Raw genomic sequence first — 26,215 nt, 5'->3', positions numbered from 1 at the left:
CGAGACGTTCGGTCCGGAGTCGCCGCTGAAGCGCAGACCCAGCAAGGATGGTCCCCAACTCTGTGTCTGGGAGCCAGGCGGGTTGAGTGCGGCGCTCTGATTCCCAGGATTCGGGACTCTGAGATCCCTCCACACCTCTGGCGTCTTCATTTTCACCTTCAGTGTGCATGCGCTATACTGGCGCGGCGGCCAGCGGGCCAACTCTAATATATATTTAATATGATCTTGCGGGCCAAATATAATTATATCGCGGGCCAAAGTTTGACATGTGTGCTTTAGGGGCACACAGATACCCTGTGTTAGCACCAAGAGGGCAATACAGCAAAGGTGCTGGACAAACTTGGCAGGTCAGGCAGCATCCATAGGAAAGGTAACCAAAGAGCCCAGGTTCCTTTACTTTCTATGGATGCTGTGAGGCTTGCTTCGTTTCTCAAGCACTTTTGTTGTATTGTACTCTACCCCAGCATCTTCAGACTTTCTTAGTTTAACACTAAGCACCAGAGGTGACTTGCAAACGAATAACTTGCCAGTTTTGACAGCCACTTCCTGCCCCATCTGTGTAAGGGTCAGTGGTCTTAACATTGACTTTATAATCCACGTCAGAAAACAAACACAAAATGGAGCAAGTCATCACCAGTCTGGAGGAACTGCCTGAGAAGAGCAGACTGAAACCTCACTTCTTCACAAGATTGGAAAAATTACCAAAGAAGAAGAAAATGACGAAGACTGAACTATTAAAGCTTTGCAAGTTTAAAACCAAGACACAGAGGAATAAATTCCTCATCACATTCAAGTAAATCTGAAGTTCTGGTTAGATCTCATAGCTAAATTGTCAACATACTAAGGTTGTCGGTCAATTGGGTGTAATTGGGCAGCACAGCCTCGTGGGCCGAAAGGGCCTGTTACCGAGCTGATTGTCCATATTTATATTCTGACAAACAATAAAACAACATGTACCATGTTAGAACATTTCAAAACCAGTGTCGCACTACTCCCAATTACTTTTATTGCAATTGAAAAATTGCCATTTGAGTTATTCAGAGAATGAATCCTAAGAGCACTTTATGAGTGAGGTGCTAACAGTACTGTGATGCTCTTCCACAGGTTGGAATTGCTTCTTAGGGATTGCTTCCAATGAAGACCTGGATCTGGTAAGATACGTGCTTGCTGAGATCTCCATCCATCTCTCTTGCAATCTGCAGCAAACCCACTATGATTATTAAAAGGTTCATGAAAATGTTTTCATATCTACAGATGACTTCATCACACAAGTCATCAAGAGGTAATAGTTTTGCATGGATGACCTGGGTGGGAATGCAACATGGGAATGCTGTGTTTCAGAAGGTGTGGCTTTCTCATTAGGATAGAAGCTGTACTACACACCAATGCTCAACAATCAAATTACATTAATGATTCCTACTGTCTTTCAAATAAGAGGAAAATTAATTAACTACAATCACACGCAGTTGCAATCCATCATTAACCCATTAACATTTTTATTATGAATATATTACAATTACTGGTGCCATACTGTAACTTCAGCAGGTAAGATGATTATTCAGTAGTACACGTTGTTATGAACAGCTCAGGCAGTTAAAAGCATGACTCTATACTTAAAATATTTTCTTTGAAGAGCTCTGTAATTTTCACTAATAATTGCTTACAGCCCTATACTTACTGTCTCCATGCCAAGGAGGACCAGTAATGGAATAGTAGTTATCCCTCCTCTGATCCACTCTTCAAGTGTAACAGTTCCGTCGTGATCATAGTCAATCTCCTCCATCATCTCCATTAGTATCTATGTTGGAAACACACAATCAAACAGGAAATTCTTCCAAGAACATAGACTATTACAGCACAGTACAGGTCCTTCGACCCATGATACTGTACCAACCTATATATGAAAACCTACACATCAATTTGACCATAACCCTCCATTTCCCTTATCCATGTACCTTTCTAAATGTCCCGATAGAACCAGCCTCCAACACCTCTCCTGGCAGCGCATTCCATTCTCTTTTTTTAAAAAAAAAACTTGCTTCTGATGCCTCACCCATCATCCTCCATCGCTCTAAGCTGAAAACCCTCAGCTCACCCAACCTTTCTTCATCAGGCATTTTCTCCAATCCAGGCACCACCCTAGTAAATCTCCTCTGACCCTTCTCAAAAACTTCCACATCCATCCTATAATGAGGTGACAAGAGATGAACATAACAGTCCAAGTGTGGTCTAATCAGTTTTAAAGAGCTGACCAGAATCATTACCCAGTACTAGATCCAATACGGCCTACCCTCGAGTTGGCCCGTCCACTAATACTGTCAGGAATATTTCTTGGACAGATAATTCTAGACCATCTAATCCTTTTGGACTTGGGAGGCACTAGTCAATATTAGGGAACTTGAAGTACCCCATCCCAACAACTCTGTTGTTTTTGCACCTTTCCAAAATCTGCCTACTTAGCTGCCCGGTAGCTATTTGGAAGTCTATAGAATACTCCCAATTGACTGATGGTACCCTTCCTGTTTGGCTTCTACCCACACAGTAGATGATCCCACCATTACATCCTCCCTTTCTGCAGCAGTAATATTATCCCTGATTAGCAATGTCATTCCTCTCCACCCCTCTCTTTTATCTCCTTTCCTAACCCCTTTGAAACTTCTAAACAGCTTGAATAGTTTCAAAATGAAAATTAGGTCAACGCACATCCATTTTGTTTCCATTTCAACATTCATATAAAATGTAACACACCTCTTCCCAGTATATTGGGGAAACTTTTCCAGAGTGTGAAGCCAAAAGTTGAAGAGGTAAAAGTTTGAGCAGAAAATTGGTGATGATGGAAAAGAGGGTATTCAAAAATGACCCAAAAATCATACTGAGATACAACAAACTTGGAAAGTTGTTTTGTGATGTACAGTACTTTAATAATAGGAGACATATTGGGAATATATTAAGCATGGGAGGCATGCTAATGGACTGGATCCAGAAGCCAGATGATCGACAACATGCTTCATATCAAATATCAAACTAATTCCATTATTTGCTAAATATTGTAGATGCACGTTTTGCAAAAAGGCGAGTACAAGATTTCCATTTTTGTAAGCAACATGGATTTTGCAATGGTCAAAGTTTGTGAATACAATATAATTTGATCATTAAATGATCATGTCATCATACTATCATGAGCTGCCATCATGGTTAATGATCGGATTGGCAGTAACCAGGAAGTGTATAGCAGTTACCTGGAAGTCTGACTCCTGCCTGAGCATTACTGGCTGGAACATGGAAATGCAAAGGTGTGTTCCCCCGGAGAAAAATTACTTACAACTCAAGAAACAAATATGATACTTTTAAAAAAATTTGCCAACTATACTTAAGTTCCATAGGAGCATGACTATAGTGTGGTCCGTCATGGCACGCCGCTCTACCTTCCCCTGTCTGCTCCTCAATTGGTGGGTGGGGTGGGGGCAGAGGGGGTCCATCCTATCTCAACCAGGTAAATTCAAGAAAAGAAAGCAGCCTGAGCTCTGGCCGTTGTGCCATGACAAACCCACAAAAGTCTGATAAATGTTTTACACAATATCATGTGTAACTGTAGTAAGTTAAGAGTTAAATGTTGAGGGTCTGGTAGGGGGGAGGGGGACGGAAATAACTTGAACTGTGCAGATAATTTCGTATTTAATTGATAACTGTAAACTGTAGTCAATGCTGATATTGTACATATTGACACTGATGATGTTGATAACTGTTTGAGTTCAACTTTGGAAAAATCATAAAGAAAATATTTTAAAAAAAATCATTTGGTTAATAAGATTTTCTTACTGGCCTGAGTTCAGTAGCATCCCATTCCAAATATTCTGCCACATGAACCATTTGGTTAATGATTCGATCCAATTCCTGCAATTAAATTAAAACAAAAAGTTAACTAACTGAGAGTTTACATATCAGATCTACCAAAGGAGAAATCTGCCAAAAAATAAATCGGTGGAGAAATTAGAAATTAGATTTCCTACTAATGCAAAGTGCTCCTCTGAATAGCTGTCAGTTTTATTTCCAAAAAGTCACTGAAACAATAGAACCATATGGGTAGAGCAAAGTTCATCTCACAAACAGTATATTTATCAGCTTTGTTAACATTTCCGGCTGGTGAATTTACAAAAGCATGTGTCATTAGCGTTCACAGGCTTCAACATATTACGGTTACAATTACAACATCAAAAATATACAAGACCCATGTATTTTTGGCCACTTTCTCCCTTATTGCTAAGGACAAACAATTGATTTATATGCTGTTGAGCCATGCAAACACGTAAAATCCAGCATCTGAATTAGCCAATCACAGCTACAGCAAATGGAGCAGTCAAACTAGCCTCCGAACTGGCCATGAATGTCTTCCTGGAGAATTAATTGCTTGACATTCTCCAGCCCCACCCCTACACTCCCAAAAATTGTGGCCCATTATGTCTGCCTGTGCAAGTATAATCTTTCTGCACCAATCATAACGTGAATATACTCCAGTGCTGGATTGGCTGATTCATCATTCTCAGGATAATGATTTTTCCTTTCAGTCCCATATCTGATATTTTTTTAAAAAAATAACATAACTAGTCAAAGAATTATAAGACAGCTGAGATTTTTGTAAAAATAACCAAGAAAATTGATCAGGGGAGGGTAGTAAATGCTGTCAATGTGGACTTTGATGAGGCACTGCATGTTAGGCTGGTCTGAAAGGTTAAATCAGATGAGACCCAATTGGATTCAAAATTACTTTGGTGGTAGGAGTCAGAGGGTGGTGCTCTTGGTCTGTTTATCCGATTGAAGGCCTGTGACCAGTGGTGTGCTGATCTAAAGTACAAAGGATAAGTGGGTCAAGGGACGGCAGAAGGAGTTCAATTCAGGTTAAGTGTGAGGTATTGCATTTCAGCAAGTCAGATTTGCACAGTGAATGGTAGGACCTGAGAGAACGTTATAGAAACCCAAGTCTACCCTGAAAGTAGTGACACAAATAAACAGGGTTGAGAAGACATTGAGCATAATTGCCTTCATTGTTTAGGGCAGTGAGCACAGGTTGGGAGATTTGTTACCACTGAATAAGATGTTGGTACAATCACATTTGGAATATTGTGTGCTATATGAGGAATGCAAAAAAAAAGGTTCACAAGAAAATCTCTTCTTGAAACTCAAGACCTAAATAGGCTGGGATTTTTTTTTCCCCTGGAGTGCCAGAGGCAGAGAGGTGATCTTATAGAGTTAGAGAGAAGATCTATATCGGGAGTTCAAAACTAGAAAGCGTAAAATTAAGGTGAAAGGGAAAGATTTAAAAGGGAGCTGTGAGGCACCTTTTTCCAGAGGGTACATGGTATGAGCTGCCAGAGGAAACTTCACAGGCAATACAATCACGTCATTTAAAATATATTTAGACAGGTTCATGGATAGAATATGGTTTTGAGGGATAGCAGCTAAACACAGGTAAATGGAACGAGTTCAGTTTGGCCATATGACTGGCATGAACAAGTTGGGCCAAACGGTTCATTTCTGAGCTGTAAAACTACCTCATTTTCTTCCACCGTTGACTAAAGAAATTGGTCTTTGTTTGTGAAAACTAATCAGTCTGGAGGATTGGCAACACATTCAAGCACTCCAAAGGAGTGGAAGGCAGTTAAGGGGGAAGCAGTGTGAATTGCTGTTCAATTCCTCATAATCCTGAATCTGTGTGTCAATTTGACGGGGAAGGGCTGGAGTTCAGAACATTGGAAAATTCCCCTGCATCAATTGTGGAGTTGAACCAAAGTATGTAACTGTAAAAGGCACAGCTTCTTATTATAAAGTGAAGAGCAAACCTGTTTTAAATACTACAGGTTTACAAACTCTTAATGCTAGTGTAAGTGAGCAGGACCAGGGTTCATATCCCATGCTGTTGGTAAGGAGCTTGTGTCTGTGTCTGTGTGGGTTTTCCACAGGGGGCTCTGGTTTCTTCCCACTGTTCAAAACATACTGGGGGGTGTAGCTTAAGTGGGTGTAAATTGGGTGGTGCTGACTCATGGGCTGAATGGGCCTGTTACGCTGCTGTTATGTCTAAATTGAAAAATCTAAAAAAAAAACAACTTACAGAGCTGTCCAGAAAACCATTTCCATCTGTATCATAAAGCCGAAACATAACTGTCAAAGAAAGCAGAAACAATATTAAAATAATTGTCTGGTCCAATGACAATTCCTTTTATCAGCTGCATAAAAAAATCTTTATTTGCAACATGTATTGAAATAAAACCTATAATAGAATTTTTGCAATTTAGGGAAAGGTGGGAATTGTTCCAACCACATTATTGAGCAAACATGAACAAAATTTCCTCTTTGAAATAATCCTCAGAGTGATGGAAAGGGTTCTTGATTCGATGTTGATGAGGCTCCTTTAGGCAGTGTCTCGAGGTCAGTGCCCGAGGTGAATTTGGCTAGGTTTGCCACTTTCTCCAGTGTTCTGCTTTTCTGAATACTCAAGTTCTAAACCAGGCCATGATGCAATTAGTCAGTAAACAGGTTTGCGCTGCTTAACATCCATGATACATTCTGTGAAATTGGGTGCTATGCGACGTGCACATTATGCAAACACCATATTGTATACTTAGCAAAGCTACATGGGATAGTGCACCTGTAAACTTTTTATTTCTAAGTAGGGGTCAGTGTGGGGACCGACACGAGGCTGTGGGGAGAGACCAGCGCAGTGGAATCAGTGTGGGGACCGTCATGGGGCTGTGGGGAGAGAGCAGGGCAGTAGAATCAGTGTGGAGACTGATGGGGAGAGAGAGGGGGAGTGTGATTAGTTTGAGTATACAGTATACAATATCCTATAGCTAGCGATCACTTTTTCTAAATTGCTGAGGACTTGCTTGCGATAACAGAATAATTATTGGACCACGTACATATATGCAGTTGGATGTTGCTCGAATGGCACATTCCTGTACTTTCTAGTACACCTGTTGAAGTTTGATAGAGCACTCGATACTGGCTCAGAAAAGGTCCTCCAATATGTGAACTTCTAGAAACTTAAAGGTATTCGCGCTCTCCACCACCATCGCATTAATAAGACAGTAGCATGGTCCCTTGCTAAAACCTTCCCAGATTCCATAATAAGGATCTAACTCTTGCTGATGTTCAGATCTAGATTGTGTTCTGTCACCACCCAACCAAATTCTACAACTTCACCCTTTTTCTGATGTCATTACATGTTATTCAACCACCTAAAGTGGTGTCTTTAGCAAATTTATTGATTGTGGTGGAGCCAAATGAAAAGGAATAGAGCAGGGGACTAAGCAAGAAGCCTTGAGATGTCTCTATGCTGATGGTCAGCGAGGAGGAGGTCACATTGCTGATTTGCACCAATTGGGATCTGCCATTGAGGAATTTGAAGATCCACTTCCATAGGGAACGATTGTGTCAACCACCACAATCCATAACTCAAGCACAGTGCTTGCCTTGCCATTCCTATTGTGGCATGTGACCAATCCTGATTGAATTAAAAATGCAGAATGGAATGCTGGGAACTGCACCAAGTGAACCTAGAATCTGTGCCAACCTGGTGAAGCTACAACATTGGACAGCTCTGCAAAAATAGCAGACAATAAAGCTAAGCTATCTCAGAGCCAACTGATCAGTCTTGTTGCCAGGGTCCCGACCTGATATGTTGACTCTCTATTTCTCTCTGTGGATGCTGCCTGATCTGCTGTGTCCCCCAACTTCTCTTTGCTTGTTCAACTGATCAGATTAAAGTCTACAGTCCTGCCACATTCAGTCACAAAGTGGTGGAAAACTAAAGAGCTGATTGGAAGTGGGGGCTCCAGGGAAATAATGATGGGATGTAGCTCCAGAGTGTTGGAAGATCAAGCTCAGCTTGTTAAAAAGTGATACAGCAAAACCTATGGGACCAGACATGTTTGCAACAGGGTCAGCCACCTGACAGTTTAGAAAATTGTCCAGGCATGTCCTGTCCACAAAAACACAGGGCATATCCAATCTGTCGACTCTCAATGGTTTAGAAATGAGAGAGAAGACATATCAACATAAGGCTGTTCTTTCATTGTTCCTCTCACTCCCCAATAGCATTACAGGATACCTTAGCCAGCAGGCCTGCAGTACTTCAAAATGGCAGCTCACAACCACCTTCTCAAGTGCATTCAGTGTTGGCCTCATCAATGAATAGAATAAAGGCAGCATATCAGTATAAACATGACACCATATATTTGGCATTTAACACTACTCTTCATTTTGATGGCCTGGGAAGACAGTGTTCAAACTGGTTTCATTCCTTCAGAATTATAACAAAGTGGCTGTTATATTAATGGCTTTTTAACTTCTACTCTCTAATCATAAACATTCATGAAACATTTTTTTACAACCCTATGATAATTTGCACACTTACAAGATTGTTAATTATAATCAGTCCTAAGGTTAGTAACCTTGGTGGATGATTTTTTTTTCTCTCTGCTGTTTTCTTATATTCTATTTTTTGGCTGTGACAAACTACTCAGACGTAACCCTAATGGACTGAATTGATAATTGATTTTTTTCTTTTAGTTTTGTTGCCAGTTTTGAGCACCTTTTCAGCCTTCACCTTTTCAACCTCGGTTTGTTTATTTGTCTTCATAAAAGTGGATTAGGTTCCCAAACTTGTTCATTACATTTTAGGGTGAAACAATACATTGACCTAAATAAAAATTTAGCACAGGCTCATCTAAAAAGATAAACAGCTGCATTTTTCATGACATTGTAATTTTCGACTATCCAGTGCAGGTTCGAAAAACACATGCAAATGTAAGATATAAAAAAAATTGTTGAAATACATTGCAAAGAATAGTGAAGTGTAACAGGTGAGGGATAACACAATGCAGCTTCAGACTCACCTGGCATTAATAGCTATAGGCAAATAGATGCCTACATGTCTTCATTTTATAACGTGCATTCGATACAAAACTTCTCAAATTCCCTTATCAACTTACATAGAAGGTGCACAGAAAAAGTGGAATGTAGCCTTTGGGGTGCATCATTGTCTATGTCATATTCGTATGACCATTATGGGGAATATTATGGAGGCAAGAGCTCGTTCCTTTCAGCAAGTCCCATGAGGCATCAATGCATCATGCCACCAACCTAGACAGCTTTAATAGTCAATTATTCCTCCATTATCATTGGATCAAACAACTAGAAGATGGGTGCTGGTAGAAATGTAGATGCAAATTTTCCTCAACACCATTTTAAAGTATAATAGCAAAGAATTAATTGCCTGAAAACTAAGAGAGAGAGAGAGATAATAGTTGATACTCGTGTTCTACAAGACCTTTAACCTGAATTTGGAGTCTATACTGTGAATTCCCACTCTAAGTACTCTGTATGACTGCAAATAAAACTTTGATGCATAATTTTTCCAAATTATAACCTCTCCTAATTTAATCAGTTGGATCAAGTGTGTAATTACTAGTTTATGGCAACGGCTACAGAAAAATCAGTATACATTAAAGCTTTAGTGAAACAGAAGTTATTATTCAAGTCATGGTATGAAAATCTCACATCATAGTTCAACAAAAGAGAGAAATACAAACAACCTAATTAAATCTGAAACAGGATTTCTAATTCCCCACTGATTGATCATCAAGTGGGACTGCAATGCTAAAGGAAAGGATGGATTAAGCACCTTTTGCACACATCTGAGTTTCTGCAGAACTGATGCAACTTGACAATTATATCAGAAAGCAGCTATGATGAGGTGGATATAAAGGATGACCATGCTAAGGGGCCTATGTTCACGTGCATTTTTATGGGAGACAACAGGAAATGCAGCATATCAGCAAATCAGGAATTGCAGTTAGGACCTATGACAATATTTAAGTATCAACAAACTATTTTGACAATTAATTCCAATAGTTATAGCTCATGAAAATGGACTTTTAATTGTAGTTATACTGGTTACCAGAAGGTGTGGTTCATAAGATTTTGTATTGATATCAGTGGATTCAGCATGAATATGGTATAACCAGTTGGTTTGTTTTGCATTTTATTGCTTGTTTATTTTTAATAATTGTTTTGAAGATTCAATCTCCGCTGTAATTTAATTTTTAATTTAGAGATACAGCACAGTAACAGGCCCTTACAACCCACGAGCTCACGCAACCCAAATACACCAATTAACCCCGAGGGTGGGAGGGAACTAGAGCACCCAAAGGAAAGCCACGTGAGTCACAGGAAGAATGGACAAACTCCTTGCAGACTCTGTTAGATTCTAAGCCAGGTTGCTGCCGCTATAATAGCGTTGCACTAACCATCCCCCGGTCACTATTCCGAGAAGGGAAACACAAAAGACTGTAGACTGTGTGGTTGTAGTAAAACCACAAAAATGCTGGAGGAACTCAGCAGCTCCTGCAAAGTGAATAGGACACGTTTCAGGCCTGAGCTCTTCCTCAAATTAAATGTAAAAAAAACAGACAGGCATCTGGATTTATTGACTGGTGAAAAGGGAAGACTGGTAGGATGAAGAGTAAAGAACAACAGACAAAATATGTTAATTGGATATGATAAGAGGGAAGGGAGGAAAGGTGATAATTGATTGGGGGAAGGGAGGGTCATTTTTGGCTCTGTGAAAGAGGAAGACAATGGGGCCTTGAACAGAGGTGTAGATACAAGTAGAGCACCTCCTGCAGTCACGGGGCAGGTGCCAAGGGAGCGGTTGGTGGGAAGTGAGGAGTGGTCCCTGCAGAAGGTCAAAAGGGAAATATGTGTCCGGTGGTGGGATCACATTGTAAGTGGTAGAAATGGCAGAGGATAACATGTTAGATGCAGAGCCTGATGGGATGGGAGGTGAGGACAAGGGGAATCTGATGTCTCTGATGTGTCTGGGGATGGAGGGGGCCAGAGCAGACGTGCGTGAATTGGAGGATATGCAGCTGAGGGCTGAGTTGATGGTGGTAGAGGGGTAGCCAGGTTGTTTGAAGAAGGAGGCTATCTCTGATAATCTGGAAGGAAGACCTCATCCTGGGACAGATACAATGATCACTACTGGTCACTACTCAGCTAATTAGAAAAGATTCAACACAAACATCTCCAATTTCTTAAAGTTGAAAGAAATTGAATGAATTTCACCCAGGCAGCTCTATATGCCTGATGCCAATTTTCAATCATCAAATTACGCATAAATATTACTCTTGGCCTTAATAAATTGCATACTAATGATGTAACCAGCTCATGATCTAGGATGCAAACTTAAATATCTGTGCCAGTTCGTAGGGTACATACTATTTATAGCATACTCCTAATTTTTTTTTTAGCTATTTGAGCAATTGATTTGAGGAGCATGTGTCTTGTTAACAATTTTGTTCCTTGCATGAATGGCAGTGACACCGACAAAGTAAATCGTATGTAGCTTCAATCATACTTTAGCCCCTTTTCCACTGGCATCCCAGTGAATTGGCCATGCAGTGTCCTGGTTAAAGAGGCCATTTTTGCTGTTCCCACTGGGCCACTTTTATCCAGGACACTACTTGCTTTCACACTGACAAGCCACCCCTGGGATAGAGAGTCTAACAATAGTCCTGGGATGCAACTTGTCCTCTTTTCCCCCACTGGTTTAATTTGCACACTGGCATCAGCTGACGCCAGGGATGTGAGTAGGGGTCGAGGCCATCAATCACCTGCGTGATTTGACACCAGCATGCCGATTAATTCACTTTTCCACTGGACCCTTAACCAGTAACTTTGCCATCAATTCCTGGGACAAAGTGCCAATGGAAAAGGAGCTTTTGTTTCAATGAAGTGTCAGACCTAAAGCCAACATTTTTGGCAGCATTACTGGAAATTGTGAACTGATCACACCAATAAAAGTGTCCATGAAACTTTATCCACTTATTACCCTGGAAGCTGCATATGCAACAAAACTTTTCCATTTGTTTTGCCAGGAAACTGGGGGCGATGATGGAAATAGAGGATAACAGGACATTAATTATCATCAGAAATGGGATGGCTCTCTCAGAGATACCTAGAGCCACATGACATCAACAAGTTGCATATAATTGTATTCTTAACCTACTTTACATTTATGGAAAGAATCTACACACACACTTACTGCTACTACCCTTCATTTCCACCATGATGTTTTTAGATTGCTATTTGCATTTTACTGAGTTTTTGAGTTATTTTGATCTAAAGCTGCAACCACTCCTACAACATTCTTCCTAACAAATTCTGTTGGATAATGGATGTCCTAGATGCAACAATCCACAAAATAACAAAGCTAGATTTGCTTCTTTATCAACTTCCTGACTGAAAATAGAAATTCGAAAGCAGGTACCTTGTTACTTTTGACCCTGGAGGATACTTGAATTCTTTTTAGGGTAATACAGTAAAACCCCTGTTATCTGGAATTCAAGGAACCAGCAGCTTTAAGCAACAAAAAAAAAATTGTGGGGAATAAATAGGTTAAAAATGTGGAAGTTTAAAAATGACGTGACTCGCTTGTAATTTGCCAATCACGCAACACAGCCAGAAAATTCACTTTCCCAGCATCTTCCAATCCCCATAGGTGCTGGAAACTAGTGGCTTTACTGTATTCTCAACTGTTTATTTGAGTGATTCTTTGCAGGTAAAGCACACCATTTTATAAATGAACATAACATCTTCTTCCCATTCTATCCTAAAACGGCTTTCTTTCTCAGACCTGAATTTCCAACAATTCAATGAATGAATCATTATTCAAGAAACTAACACAGGACTTTGAACACTTAAACATTTTGAGTCATGAGCACAGGCCAATGTCTTCGTGACTTGTTTTCTACAGAGAGGTGGCAAGCACATCCTGTACATTCGCTACAATGGCTGAATATAGTCTGAATGCAACTGCCCTGCCACAGTATACAGAGTGCATGGTTTTTTTGCAGTTTGTTGTGGTTGGAAGGCAATGTGCACTGGAAGTCATGCTCATCTGACAAGTCTCCACCATGTAAAGGGCACACTTGTGTGAAAGTTCTACAATCTACAAACTAAAGAGCCACATGCAATAAGTGAGGAATTTTGTCTGCCTCGGGCCTGCTATTCTATCATCAATATTCAAAAGACTTGCTTGTTTAACATAACTGACTATTTGATACGTGAACAATGGTCCCTTTTTCACGGTACAGGCTACTTTCTGCAAAACTTGTTTCACAAGTTACTTCAATTGACCTCTGTCTGGTGAAGTTTTTGATTTTCATCTAAAAGGCTATAAAAAGTTGAGCAATACATATTATAGTTAATCATACATATTCCAAAAAGCAGGAAACCAGTGGTCTCTCACGGAGAATATTGGGGTTCCTGAAGCTGAGGCAGACACATTAATTGCCACTCTCTAAGTGTGACATCATCTTCACTGTCCCATTGTAGCTGAAGCCGGTGTATCCCCCTTCAGTTGTCTGCTTATTCCTGTTGGAATTTTAGCCTTCAGAAACGTTGCAGCTGTTTGTAATAATGTTTTACTTAGTGATTCATCGGTTCTTGGCTGGTGTAGAATTAAACCTTGGCTTTGTGGTTCTTCAATTTGCTGAAGTACCAAGGTACCCACAAGGACCCCAAGTCAAGTTCATTATCATCTGATTGCATAAGTACAACCCGACGAAACTGTGTTCTCCGGTCCTCAGTGCAAAGCATGCAGACACACAATCTGACATAACACACATACAGACAGATAATACATAATGTGGACCAGCATTTGTATATGCAAATAAATAAATAAATAAATAGATTTTATTTTGTCAATTTGAGAGTCTTAGATGGTTAATGAGAGCAATTCCTTTGGTCATTCAGCATTCTCACTGCCCATGGTAAGAAGCTGTTTCTCAGCCTGGTGGTACTGGCTCTGAAACTCCTGTATCTCTTTCCCAATGGGAGCAGTTAAAAGATGCTGTGGGCAGGGTGGAGGGGTCTTCAATGATATTGCACACCCTCTTCAGACAATGATCCTGGTAGATTACATTGATGGGGGGGGGGGTAATGGTGGGGGGAGGAAGGAGATTTTTCTCCTCCTTTCTCAAAAGTGACAGCTATTTTTACCACATTCTCAATCTTTCCATTTGATTGTTCAGTGTGCTTGCGAATTAAACACAAACCTTACAAACATCTGTGGCAAGAAGTGGGATGTTTTCAGACACCACCTTATCTGGTCAATGGAACGCACAGATTGCAAATGATGGATCGTTGTGTGGTTGAATGGAGGTTCTCTACTTCCAGAGAGATGGAAAGATAATTAGCCTCCTCTGGGTAGTTTCTGTTGTCAGCCTTGACAATATCTATCATCTTTGGCCAACCTCTGTCAAATAGTTCATGTTCAAGCAAGATATTTGGAAAGATGTATGGATAGGAAGTTTTTAAAAAGGTATAGGTCAAAAGTGGGTGAATGAGTTACTCAGACCGGTAACTTGGATGGCATTGACATTAGACCAGTAACTTAGTTGGCATTGACATTGGGCTGAAGGGCTTGTTCTGTGCTGTGTGACTCCATGACAAGGGCTCTGTTTGCTGCATGGCCTCTCCACATTGACACCATCTCCACATGATCCTTCCTGTTAAGTATAATGAGTAATGACCTCTCCTCAAATACCTTTTCTCTCCCAGATATATAATGGTGTCTGCAGTCCAACATTTCTCATCTCAGATTTGAAAGATGTCTCAAAGTGCTGAGCTTGCATCAAATGTGGCAGGAGTATGAATGAGCTCCAGCTGCCTCTTTCTCTAATAACATCTGCCAGCAATCAAAGGACCCATCTTGATGTGCCTTTCTCAGAGGTGGCAATGGGTTGATGCAATTTGTGAACCTGCCACCTGCACAACTCATCTACTCTGATGAACAATTAGGACACGTGCACAATCATTGGGGCTCAAAGGAGATGCTTCACCACAACCAGGTTAAAGCTTCTGCAATAAATCAGCATATATACACATTTCCTACATGTTTTGGTGAAATTCTCACCCCCCAAGTATCACAGCCTAAAGCCCCTTTTTTACCAGAAAGGCACTCTACCTGTGCTATTGGTTGGATACCTTGCAGTACAACAGCTTTTACTTACATTTAACCCGTCTCTACATTGTACCAGCTCTTCGCTGTCATTCAAGTGGTCTAGCACTGCCTCGGCTCAAACAAAAGAAATGCTGTGCGTACCCAACAGGTCAGGCAGCAAGGAATAAAATTAATGATCTTCTTGCAGAAAAAAGGAAAAGGCAGAGCTAAAACCTGCTTTTAGAGTGAGGGAAGCAGAAAGAGGTTATAGATTGGACACCAAGAATCTGGTGGTGGTGGTGACTGGGAGAGGGCAGTCAGGACTTGATAATAGCACCTGACCCATCTGGAGATGCCAACAGAAGTTGAATGAGGACAAAGGGGTGGGGGGGGGGGGCAGAGAGAGAGAGAGAGATTCTGAGCTGCAACTGTTAAGAACACTGCACATGTTGGAACCATGAAATAAAGAGGAGATTGCTGGAAATACTCAGCAAATCTGCATCGTCTGTGGCAAGGGAAAATAAAATTGGTGTTAAAGTTTAATGACCATATCAAAATTGGCTGCTTCTAATACAAAATTTGACAGCCGACCATCTAAAAATATTAATTCGTCAAGTGCTGAGGGCTTTGACGTGCCTTTTTGCTTACAAAATATCTGAAATTAAATAAGAGTTTGTGATACTTGCTCCTAATGAAAATTCCAAGCACTATTTTACCTCTTCTTTAGTCTTAAAATGGCGATCCAATGAGTTGAGGAGATGCCTTGTTGGTTTCCTTGTTCACTCAGGTCCTGTGCTATCTCAAGTTCGCAGACAAACTGACTTCGAACAGACTGCAGGGGGGAGAGGTTCTAACGACTGGCAGCTGTCTGTCATTAGAAATCAAGCCCATTATTTTGGAGGTTTCAGAGCTCCCTCTTGTGGCAGTTGTGAATATAGCAGTTCTGGGGAACAAATTGTTTGCAGACATCAAACAAGTACCAGACCAGTCATGCTCTATCTAGTCATTTGGGTTTTTTTTACTTCAAATTTCTCTGCTTTTATCTATTGTCATTTCATGACACTGGACCTGGGTGACATGAATTGGATGACTATGATTTAAATATGCAAATATTTAAATACCGCCCATAGCCCTAACTTCTACTGGGATGAAATGCTTCGAGAGGCTGGTCATGGGCAGAAGCAGCACGTACCTAAGTAAAGATCTGGACCCACTGCAATTCACCTCTTGTCACAATCGCTCCACAGCAGATGCAATATCGTTGGCTCTCGACTGAGCTCCGCATCACCTCAGAAACAGCTCTTCATCGACTGCAGCTCGGCCTTCAATACCATTATTCCCTCAGTGCTGGTCAAGAAGCTACACACTCTGGCCCTATGTACCCCCCGATGCAACTGGATCCTTGACTTTCTCATCGGAAGACCACAGTCAGTATGAATTGGAAACAACGTCACCTCCTCACTGATCATCAACAGAGACGCATCCCAAGGGTGTGTGCTTCGCACACAGCTCTACTTGTTATACACGCATGACTGTGGGGCCAGGCACAATTTCAATGGTATGAACGAGTTTGCCGATGACACCACAGTTGTCGGCAGAATCACCAACAGCAATGAGGAAGCGTTCGAGAGGGAGATGGATCAGCTCGTTGAATGGTGCAACGACAAATAACCTTTATTCAACATCAACAAAACCAAGATGATTGTGCACTTCATAAGGAAGTCAGGGGAACACAACCCAGTCCTTATCGAGAGCTCAGTAGTTGAGAGAGTCAAGAACTTCAAATTCCTGGGTGTCAACATCTCCGAGGATCTGTCCTGGAACCTTCACGTTGAGGTAATCACAAAGAAAGCTCGCCAGCGGCTAGACTTAGTGTGAGGTGCTTGAGGAGATTCAGTATGTCACCAAAGACTCCCGTAAATTTTTAACAGTGTACCATGGAGAGCATATTGGCTGGTTGCATCACTACCTGGTATGAGGCACCAACTCTCAGGGCAAGAATAAACTCCAAAAGATTGTTAACTCAGCCTGCGACTTCACAGGCATGAGACCACTCCATTGAGGACATCTACATGAGGCGGTGTCTTAAAAAAGCAGCCTCTATCCTCAAAGACCCCCACCACCCAGGCCGTCCCTCTTCATTCTGCTACCATTGGGGAAAAGGTACAGGAGGCTAAAGACGAGCACTCAGCAGCACAAGGACAGCTTCTTTCCCGCTGCCATCAGATTCCGGAATAATTAATGAACCAAAGATCCTGCCTTAGTTTTCATGCTCTATTATTTTTATTTAATTTTATTTTTAATAGTCATGTCACAAGATGGTTATAATATGAATATTTGCTGCCGTTGCTGCGAAACACTGAATTTCATGACTTGTTCCTGACAATAAATTCTGATTCTGAATTATTCCTTCCTCTAAAAATGATGTTTTATAATTTACAGTAGATGAGGGACCAGAATAAAAATAATCAGATTACTGCAATAAAAATTTGAAATTAAAATTCAATGCAAAAATCATCGACAGTAGGGTAAGTCTTTTGCCCCCGAGAGACCATTTGCAGCAGGGTTCGGTTGTTGGAGCGACAATGGCAGGCAGCAGCTAATTTTGTTTTATATATGCTTCTCTAACTTACTTTTCTCTGCTGCTTGTGTAAAATCTCCACTGTTTTACAGGGCAAACTAATTTGGTCAAGCATGAAATAGCTTTTACTGTGATCTCACTGTCCAAATATCAGTTGGTAAACAAGAAAATCTGCAGCTACTGGGCTTGAGTGTAGTACACAAAATTGCTGGAGAAACTCAGCAGGTCTCACAGCATCCATTGGGGCCTTGTCCCTTCTTCAGGAGTGCCAAAAATCAGACTGACACAAATAAAATGGTGTGGTGGGGGATGTGGTTGGATATAAGTGGGAGAGTAGAAGAGAAAGGAGCTAAGAAGTGATGGGAGAAGAGGGCTGAGAGGTAGCTCTCTGAAAAGAGAAGGAGGGGAAGGGGTTGGGGAGCTGAAGAAAGGGAAACAGAAGAATGAGGAAAAGAATAAGACAAGGCAAGGGGGGGGGTTAATGGAAGTTGGAGGTGGATATTGATGCTGTCTAGTTAGAGACTGTTGAGAGAGAATACAAGATGATGTTCGCCCCATTCAAGAGTGGTCTCAACTTTACAGTACATGAGATATGGACAGTGGCAATGGTGTGTGGAATTAAAGTGACTGGCCACTGAGAAGTCCTTGCTGTTGCAATGGACAGAGCAAGGGTGCTCACAAAAGCAATCCCCCAGTCTATGTCCAAATATCACTGTGCACATTTTATTGTCAGTATGTTGATCCTATTGTTGCCTTAAGTTTACATCTTGCTAAATATTACAGCAAATTTAACTAAAAAACCACAAAAATACATGTTGTGGCAGTAAAACCACTCATTTCCAGATTCAAGTTTAACAATTCGCTGAAGGAGAGATGCATTCAAATCATGTCAGAGCTCTAAATTTAAGCCTGTGCTGCCCAACTAGCCAAGTAACCTACAACCCGTATGTTTTTGAAATGTGGGAGGAAACCGGAATGCGCAAAGGAAACCCACACGGACACAGGAGGACGTATAAACTCCTTTCAGACAGTGTCAGATTTGAATCCTGGTCGCGAGCGCTGTAATAGTGTTGTGCTAACCACGCTGACCCTAGTCGTCATTGAATCCTTGTACATACACTCGATGTATCTGATTTGCAACAAGATTTTAACTCTATACAGTTTACATGGCACAGTTGAAATACAGTATCTACGTACGACAGAACATTAAGAAAAGCTTCAAATGTGCATAATATATACAGCAACATTAAGGCATGTATTAAGCAACCAAGGAAGTTATTCAATGAACCCCCAGCTTCACTTGAAACATACAAACTTGGAAATATAAATAAAATCAGCATATTTGGAACACAAAGATCAGCTAAAGTGAGAAACAAAGATCAGCAAAGTGAGAAACAGTGGCAGCCAGTGCTAGCTCTATTATCAGCTGTGGTGATAAAACCATCTGTGACTGCCTGCGCCTGTCTGCATTCCTACCCGTCTTCTGCTGGGGGCAACCCGCTGCACCTGCAAGGAGGTAACCTGGGAGGTTGGGTCCACCTACTCCCTGCCAATCACCAGCCCCATATAAAGGCTCACACCGGCTCTTGTGCCGGCAGGAGAGCACACGGAGCCAGAAGGGATACTGAACGTTGTGTGGAAGTTTTAAACTAATTAAAGCCTGTAGAAGTCATTGTAGTTTGAGCTTGTTTGTTCACACTGCAGCGCATTACATCAGTACACTACTGTTTGGTGGCAGTCCATCAACGAGGCTACCTCCATGCAGCTGAACTACCAGAAACACCAACAGATCTGTGTTGGGCTCGGGATTGTAATGAAATTGTGGCACTCCATAAATGACCAAAATTCTTACAACACTGTCAATAAAAAAATCCAACAAGATTATTTGCATGATTCCAGTTTCTTCAATGACACGATTAAGTATGGTAGATTGTGCTGTCTGTAATTGTCAAAACCAAAACCCTCCTTGATAGTTCAACAGCAGCACTTGTGGCCGAGTTCACAAAATTATGTGAAATAGTGGCAACATTACTGTTCACCATTATATTTAGTACAAGTCTATATATTATCATCTGACTGTATATGTACAACCAGACAAAACAGTGTTTCTCTGGTCAATGGTGCACACACATATTCTTCTTTCTTTTGGCTTGGCTTCGCAGACGAAGATTTTTGGAGGGGGTAAAAGTCCACGTCAGCTGCAGGCTCGATTGTGGCTGACAAGTCCTATGCGGGACAGGTAGACACAGTTGCAGGGGAAAATTGGTTGGTTGGTGTTGGGCTTTTCCTCCTTTGTCTTTTGTCAGTGAGGTGGGCTCTGCGGTCTTCTTCAAAGGAGGTTGCTGCCCGTCGAACTGTGAGGCGCCAAGATGCACGGTTTGAGGTGATATCAGCCCACTGGCGGTGGTCAATGTGGCAGGCACCAAGAGATTTCTTTAGGCAGTCCTTGTACCTCTTCTTTGGTGCACCTCTGTCACGGTGGCCAGTGGAGAGCTCGCCATGTAACACGATCTTGGGAAGGCGATGGTCCTCCATTCTGGAGACGTGACCCACCCAGCGCAGCTGGATCTTCAGAAGCGTGGACTCGATGCTGTCGGCCTCTGCCATCTCGAGTACTTCGATGTTAGGGATGAAGTCGCTCAATGAATGTTGAGGATGGAGCGGAGACAACGCTGGTGGAAGCGTTCTAGGAGCCGTAGGTGATGCCGGTAGAGGACCCATGATTCGGAGCCGAACAGGAGTGTGGGTATGACAACGGCTCTGTATACGCTAATCTTTGTGAGGTTTTTCAGTTGGTCGTTTTTCCAGACTCTTTTGTGTAGTCTTCCAAAGGCGCTATTTGCCTTGGAGAGTCTGTTGTCTATCTCGTTGTCGATCCTTGCATCTGATGAAATGGTGCAGCCGAGATAGGTAAATTGGTTGACATATACAGTACACAAGAATCACATATATTATGGTGAAACCACTATTGTACACAATTATTATATGTAAATAACTAGACCTTTCCTGGTTGACCCTGCTCTCACTGGCTGACTCATGACTCATCACCTTTCCTCCCCATTAAAAGCTGTCATGCCACAAGCCTGCCCCCAGTTCAACTCCGGGCCAGTGTGAGCGAGCAACACAGGGAATGCTCTCCATCTCTTGTAAATAAAAGCCTTCAGTTTCGATTACTTTAGTCTTTGTGCAATTGATCATGCGTCAATTTTATTTGCAGGATTTTGTTTGTCTCAGAACATGGACAAATACTTGAAGTTGGATCGCCAAGAAAGTAACCTGAGGGAGCCGACAAATTCGCACAATGCTTTGAAAAATTCCTCAAAGCCTCAATAGCTGCGATCAAGACAACAAGGACAAGATCCATCTACTATTCTCGGGCATCGAGTCTACCGGATGGTCCGGGACTGCCAGACAATATAGTGCCACAATAGACGTCCAGTAAGACTAATACAATGTTCAAGTGAACGAAGTCTATGCACGGCACATACTCACTCACCCAGGGAGTAGCTGGGGAAACTTTCAATGACTTTGTCAGGCCCCTGCAGGAGCTTGCAATGGATTGCATTTGCCAGGCTGTGAGTGCAGAGCATCACACTCAGCTGCTGATTAGAGATGTTTGTGTAACAGGCGTCCATTCTGACTACGTGAGGCAGAGGCTACTCAAACTGAGACAACTGAGCCTATCTTAGACCATTGAACTGGAGAACACCCTGGAAGTAGCCATCTACAATGCTGAATCATTCCCCAGCGAACTTGTGGCCGCCTCATGGGGACACAGGGACCGCCATCCTGGGAGACTGGATTACAAGCCCCTTCTCATCCTGAGCTGGCCTCCGCTGCCATTAGCAACCACTCAACGTGCTTTTTCTCTGGGGAAAAAGGGCACTTTGAAGGTCTGCAAGTCCAAACAAACCCTGAAGTCCAGCAGCGTGCGAGCGGGGGCCGCCATTTTTGATGCTGTCACTTCCACCAGCCCTTCCAGGGACCTGGGACAACCATACAAGCGTACCACTATGATCGCTGACCGCCATGATGTCATTTCCACCTTCTCCCTCTTCTCTTCTGGCAAATGATGACAGGGCTGCATGTGGACCTTGGGGGTGGCCATCTTACCGGACCACCAACACCCAATAGAACTCCTCAGATGATGAGCTGATGCTGACAACAGTAACTCTGAATCAGGACAGACCCCATCAACTCTCCAGGGCCACGAGGGACATGCAGGTAAACGGCCACCCCACCACTTGCCTATTTGACAGTGGAAGCACTGAAAGCTTTGCACCCTTGAGGTGAAGCCTGCAAGTCACAGTCTCTCCTTAGCGTCCAAATCCCACTCAACAAAGGTTCGTGGCAGTTGTACAGTAACACTGACTGTCCAGGGCATGGTACATCATAACTTTATGCTCCTTATACTGCCACAGCTCTGTGCACCCATCCGACCAGGATTTGACTTCCAGTGCAACTTGAAGAGCATCACTACAGAGTATGTCAGGCCCCACCATCCCCTCAGTCTGTAACAAGTTTTTCAACAGCCCACCTGCCCATCCCCCCACCATATGGTCGACCAGCAGCTGCAAACCCAATCACCACATCCAACGTGCGGCCTCTCCATGCTCCACATCTACCTCCCACCCCTGTTCGCCAATTTCACCCTGACTGTAAGCCCATTGCCATTACAAGTCAGTGATATAGCATCAGGGACAGAAGTCAGAAGGGAGATGCCTCGTTGCTGAGGGGGTGATGGAACAGAGTACAAGCCCCTGGAGAACCCAGGTAGTGGTGGTGAAGAGTGGGGAGAAACACCAGATGTCATTAATTACTCCCAGACATCAATAGGTTCACCTGGCTGGATTCATACCCCCTGCCCCACATACCCAACATGGTGAACCAGATTGTACAATACAAGGTGTTCTCCACCATTGACCTTAAGTCTACCTACTACCAGCTCCCCATTCGCCCCAAAGATCTCCAGCATATGGCCTTCAAGGTGGATGGCCAGCTTTACCATTTCCTGAGGGCCCCCTTGGAGTCATGAATGGATTGTCCGTCTTTCAGTGAGGAAATGGATCGGATGGCGGACGAACATGGGCTGCAGGCCACTTCTCCCTACAACGAAACCATCTGCGGCAATGATCAGCAGGACCATGATAGGAACCTCCAGAAATTCCTCCACACCATGAAATGCCTCAATTTGACGTATAACACAGGGAAATGCATCTTCAGCACAAGTCGCCTGGCTATACTGGTTGCGTTGTGGAGAATGGAGTCATCAGCCCTGATCCTGTTAGAACTCCCACTCCCCCACTTCCTCAAGGCCTTGAAAAGGTGCCTGGGGTTTTTCTCTTATTACACTCAGAAGGTCCCCAGCTGAGCGGAGAAGGCCCGACCCCTCATCAGGGCCACCATTTCCCCCTGTCGGCAGAAGCCCGCAAGGCAGTCAACAGTATCAAAGCCGACATTGCAAAGACCACGATGTACGCAGTGGACGAATCCATCCCATTCCAGGTGGAGAGTGATGCGTCTGACTTTGCCCTGGCTGGCACACTTAATCGGGCGGGCAGATCTGTGGCATTTTTTCGCACATCCTCGAACGTCCCAAGATCTGGCATTCTTCCATTGAGAAAGGACCCCAGGCTATCGTAGAAGCCACAGCACTGGAGGCACTACCTCGCCGGTAAGCATGAACGGGTAGTCACCTTCCTGTTCTACAATAAGCAGTGGGGTAAAATTAAAAAATGATAAATCCTGAGGTGGAGAATCGAGCTCTCCCCATCTACAATGATGATATACTATACCAGAAAGATCAATGAGCCCTCAGACACCCTGTCACAGGGGACTTGAGCCAGTGCGCAGATGGACCGGTTGCAGGTACTGCACGACAGCCTCTGTCATCCAGGGATCTCCCTTTTTTTTCCCACTTCATCAAGGCCTGTAATCTCCTTGTGGAGGGCATTAGGACGTTGACCAGAAATTGCCGTATCTGCATGGAGTGCAAATTGCACTTCTACCAGCTCAACCTGTCACACCTGATCAAGGCCACTTGCCCCTTTGAACATCTAAGCATGGACTTCAAAGCACCGCTACCCTCCACGAACCGCAACGTGTACTTCATCAAAATCATCGATGAGTACTCGGAGATCCCCTTTGCCATCCCCTGCCTGGACCTGACTGCAGTTACCATCATAAAGGCTCTGAACAACCTGTTCACCATTTTCGGATACCCCTGCTACGTGCACAGCGATAGGGGTTCGCCCTTCACAAGTGACGAGCTGCATCAGTATTTGCTGTCCAAGGGCATAGCCTCTAGACGGACCACCAGCTATAACCCCAAAGGGAATGGCCACGTGGAGTGGGCTAACATCAAGGCAGTACTACTGGCCTTAAAGTCCAAGGGCCTCTCTGTCCCCCATTGGCAAATTCCTCCCAGAGGCACTGCATGCTATCCGGTCCCTCCTGTGTATGGCCACCAATGAGATATCTCATGAGAGGCTGTTTAATTCCCCAGGTGATCAACATTGGGAACCACCTTTCCCATCTGGCTGATGTTTCCCAGGCTGGTTCTACTTTGTAGGCATGCGAGGACCCATAAGTCTGACCCTCTGGACAAGAGAGTCCAGTTGCTCCACGCAAACCCACAGAATGCCTACGTGGCATTTCCAGATAGGCACAAGGACACGGTATCTATCCAGGACCTGGCACTTGCAGGAGCATCAGCACCCCTCCCCCCCACAACCAGCAGACAGGTATGCCCCCTCCTAGCTCTCCTGGGCCTCACCTCCCAAACCCCACCATCCCTGCCAACATGACAGCCAACACACACACCCATTCCCTCAGCTCAGCCAAGTACCCCCGCCAATCCAATCGGGATGGATCAGCCGAAACCGACAGAGTCCGCTCCAGACCCCTGGATGGGGCTGCGCTGGTCACAATGCCAAAGGAGACCGCTGGACAGACTCAACTTGAGGTCAGCTGACCACACCACCCACCCCCACCCCGGGACTTTTCTTTTAAAAGAGGGGTGAATGTGTTTATTGTACATATTCACTATATGTAAATAACATGACCTTTCCTGGTTGAGCCTGCTCTCACAGGCCGGCTTGTGACTCCTCGCCTTTCTTCCCCATAAAGGCTGTCATGCCACAAGCCTCCCCCCAGTTCAAGTCGGGATCAGAGTGAGCGACCAACACAGGGATGCTGTCCATCTCTTGTAAATAAAAGCTTTCAGTTTCGATTATTTCAGTCTTTGATTGTGCATCATATATACATAACATAAATACATAATTTAAAATATATGAATATTTTAGGATGCTTTACTTGGTTACAGGATACTGTTCGTCAATCTCACAGCCTGTGGGAAGAAGCTATTTCCCAGCCTGGCAGCCCTGATAGTATGTATACTCCTATAAATACAGGAGTTAATTAACCAACCCATGGTGCAGGAGGCAACTGTATCACCAGAAGGGAAACTCACATGATCAGAGGGAGAACGTAGAAACTCAGAGGACACCACAGGTTAGAATTGAATCAGGGCTGCTGAAGCTGACAGGTAGCGGCTCCACTTGCTGTGCCACAGTGAAATATGCAGCTGTGAAATAGCACTTTCACATTTAGGAGCTCCACATTTTACATTAACGCACAAACATCACCTTATCAGTTGCCCACATTAAGCAGCAGATTGAACCTCCATCAGGGTTCATTGATTACACTTTGGTAACACTGATGGTTTTTTCTTGGTTATTGCAACAATCCTAGAGGGGTTCAGTACTGTTTAGAGTTGGTTTAAACTGCAGAACTCTTTATGGAGCAGTGTGTCGTGTTAATTGTGCTCACTGTTCAGCCAAATCCAGTTTCCACCCAAGGTGCACTAGTCCCCATACAATTCAGCACTAGCAGGCAAATGCATGCTGGTCACGCAGATTAGGGAAGACAAGAGGGAGAAGGGCCCCAGCATGACAATTATCATTGAGGGTGCTGTGGCAGTTATTCCCTTATCTGAACTTTTAATGAGGAACAATAAATGAGGTGCTGTGCTTCTCAGGAATCTGCTATGCTGCAATCACAATTGACATATCGGAGCAGCAAAGGGTGTAACGGTGAACACCTAAAGAATTGATCATGCATCTAGGTTCTACCAGCGGAAGGGAGAGGCAGCTTTCAACATCAGCAGTATGGACCACATTCCATTTTCTTTTGCCTATAACCAACGGGTGGAAAGAGATTTTCACAGTCTAAACTTAATGCAAAAACAAACATTTCCGAAAAGGCTACCTGGCACAAGTGAGAAGATATTGAATCACTTTCAACAATTATTTTTTTGTCCAAGCCGTAGATAATATTTGCAATCCCAATGGTTTACCAATAGTTAAACCTTGCATCAATCAAGCAATAGTACTGCCCAGGATGAGGCTCATAGCAGTGGCCAATCCCGTATCGCCTGAACTTTTTCTCCTTTGTTTTCACCCAAATGTCTTAATTTTTTTCTATTTAATCTATCCGTAACTGCCACGACACCGGGGAGTACATTCCAAAACCCAGATGCTTCATGAACAGTTTTCCCTCATGCCACCCAAGTTCTTTTACCGATCAATTTAAATCTGTTATTTCTGTTTGTCAATCTCTTCAGCCACTGAAAA

General features: G+C 43.1%; 1 protein-coding gene across 3 annotated transcripts in view; it reads right to left on the bottom strand.

Annotated features, from left to right (window-relative positions):
• Window positions 1-26,215, bottom strand: part of LOC138761771 (diacylglycerol kinase beta) — a 618,073-nt gene that overhangs the window by 311,401 nt on the left and 280,457 nt on the right. For all 3 annotated transcript variants that reach the window (XM_069934483.1, XM_069934480.1, XM_069934482.1), the window contains 3 exons: window positions 6,107-6,156; window positions 3,820-3,894; window positions 1,679-1,798 (listed from right to left, as the gene is read on the bottom strand). In XM_069934483.1, the coding sequence (XP_069790584.1) occupies window positions 1,679-1,798; window positions 3,820-3,894; window positions 6,107-6,156 (245 nt within the window). The remainder of the gene's footprint in view (window positions 1-1,678; window positions 1,799-3,819; window positions 3,895-6,106; window positions 6,157-26,215) is intronic.

The sequence above is a fragment of the Narcine bancroftii genome, chromosome 4, assembly GCF_036971445.1.
Source record: "Narcine bancroftii isolate sNarBan1 chromosome 4, sNarBan1.hap1, whole genome shotgun sequence".
In the NCBI taxonomy this organism is placed as follows: Eukaryota; Metazoa; Chordata; class Chondrichthyes; order Torpediniformes; family Narcinidae; genus Narcine; species Narcine bancroftii.
The sequence above is the reverse complement of the archived record's forward strand: the minus strand, read 5'-3'. Positions and strand labels throughout refer to the sequence as shown.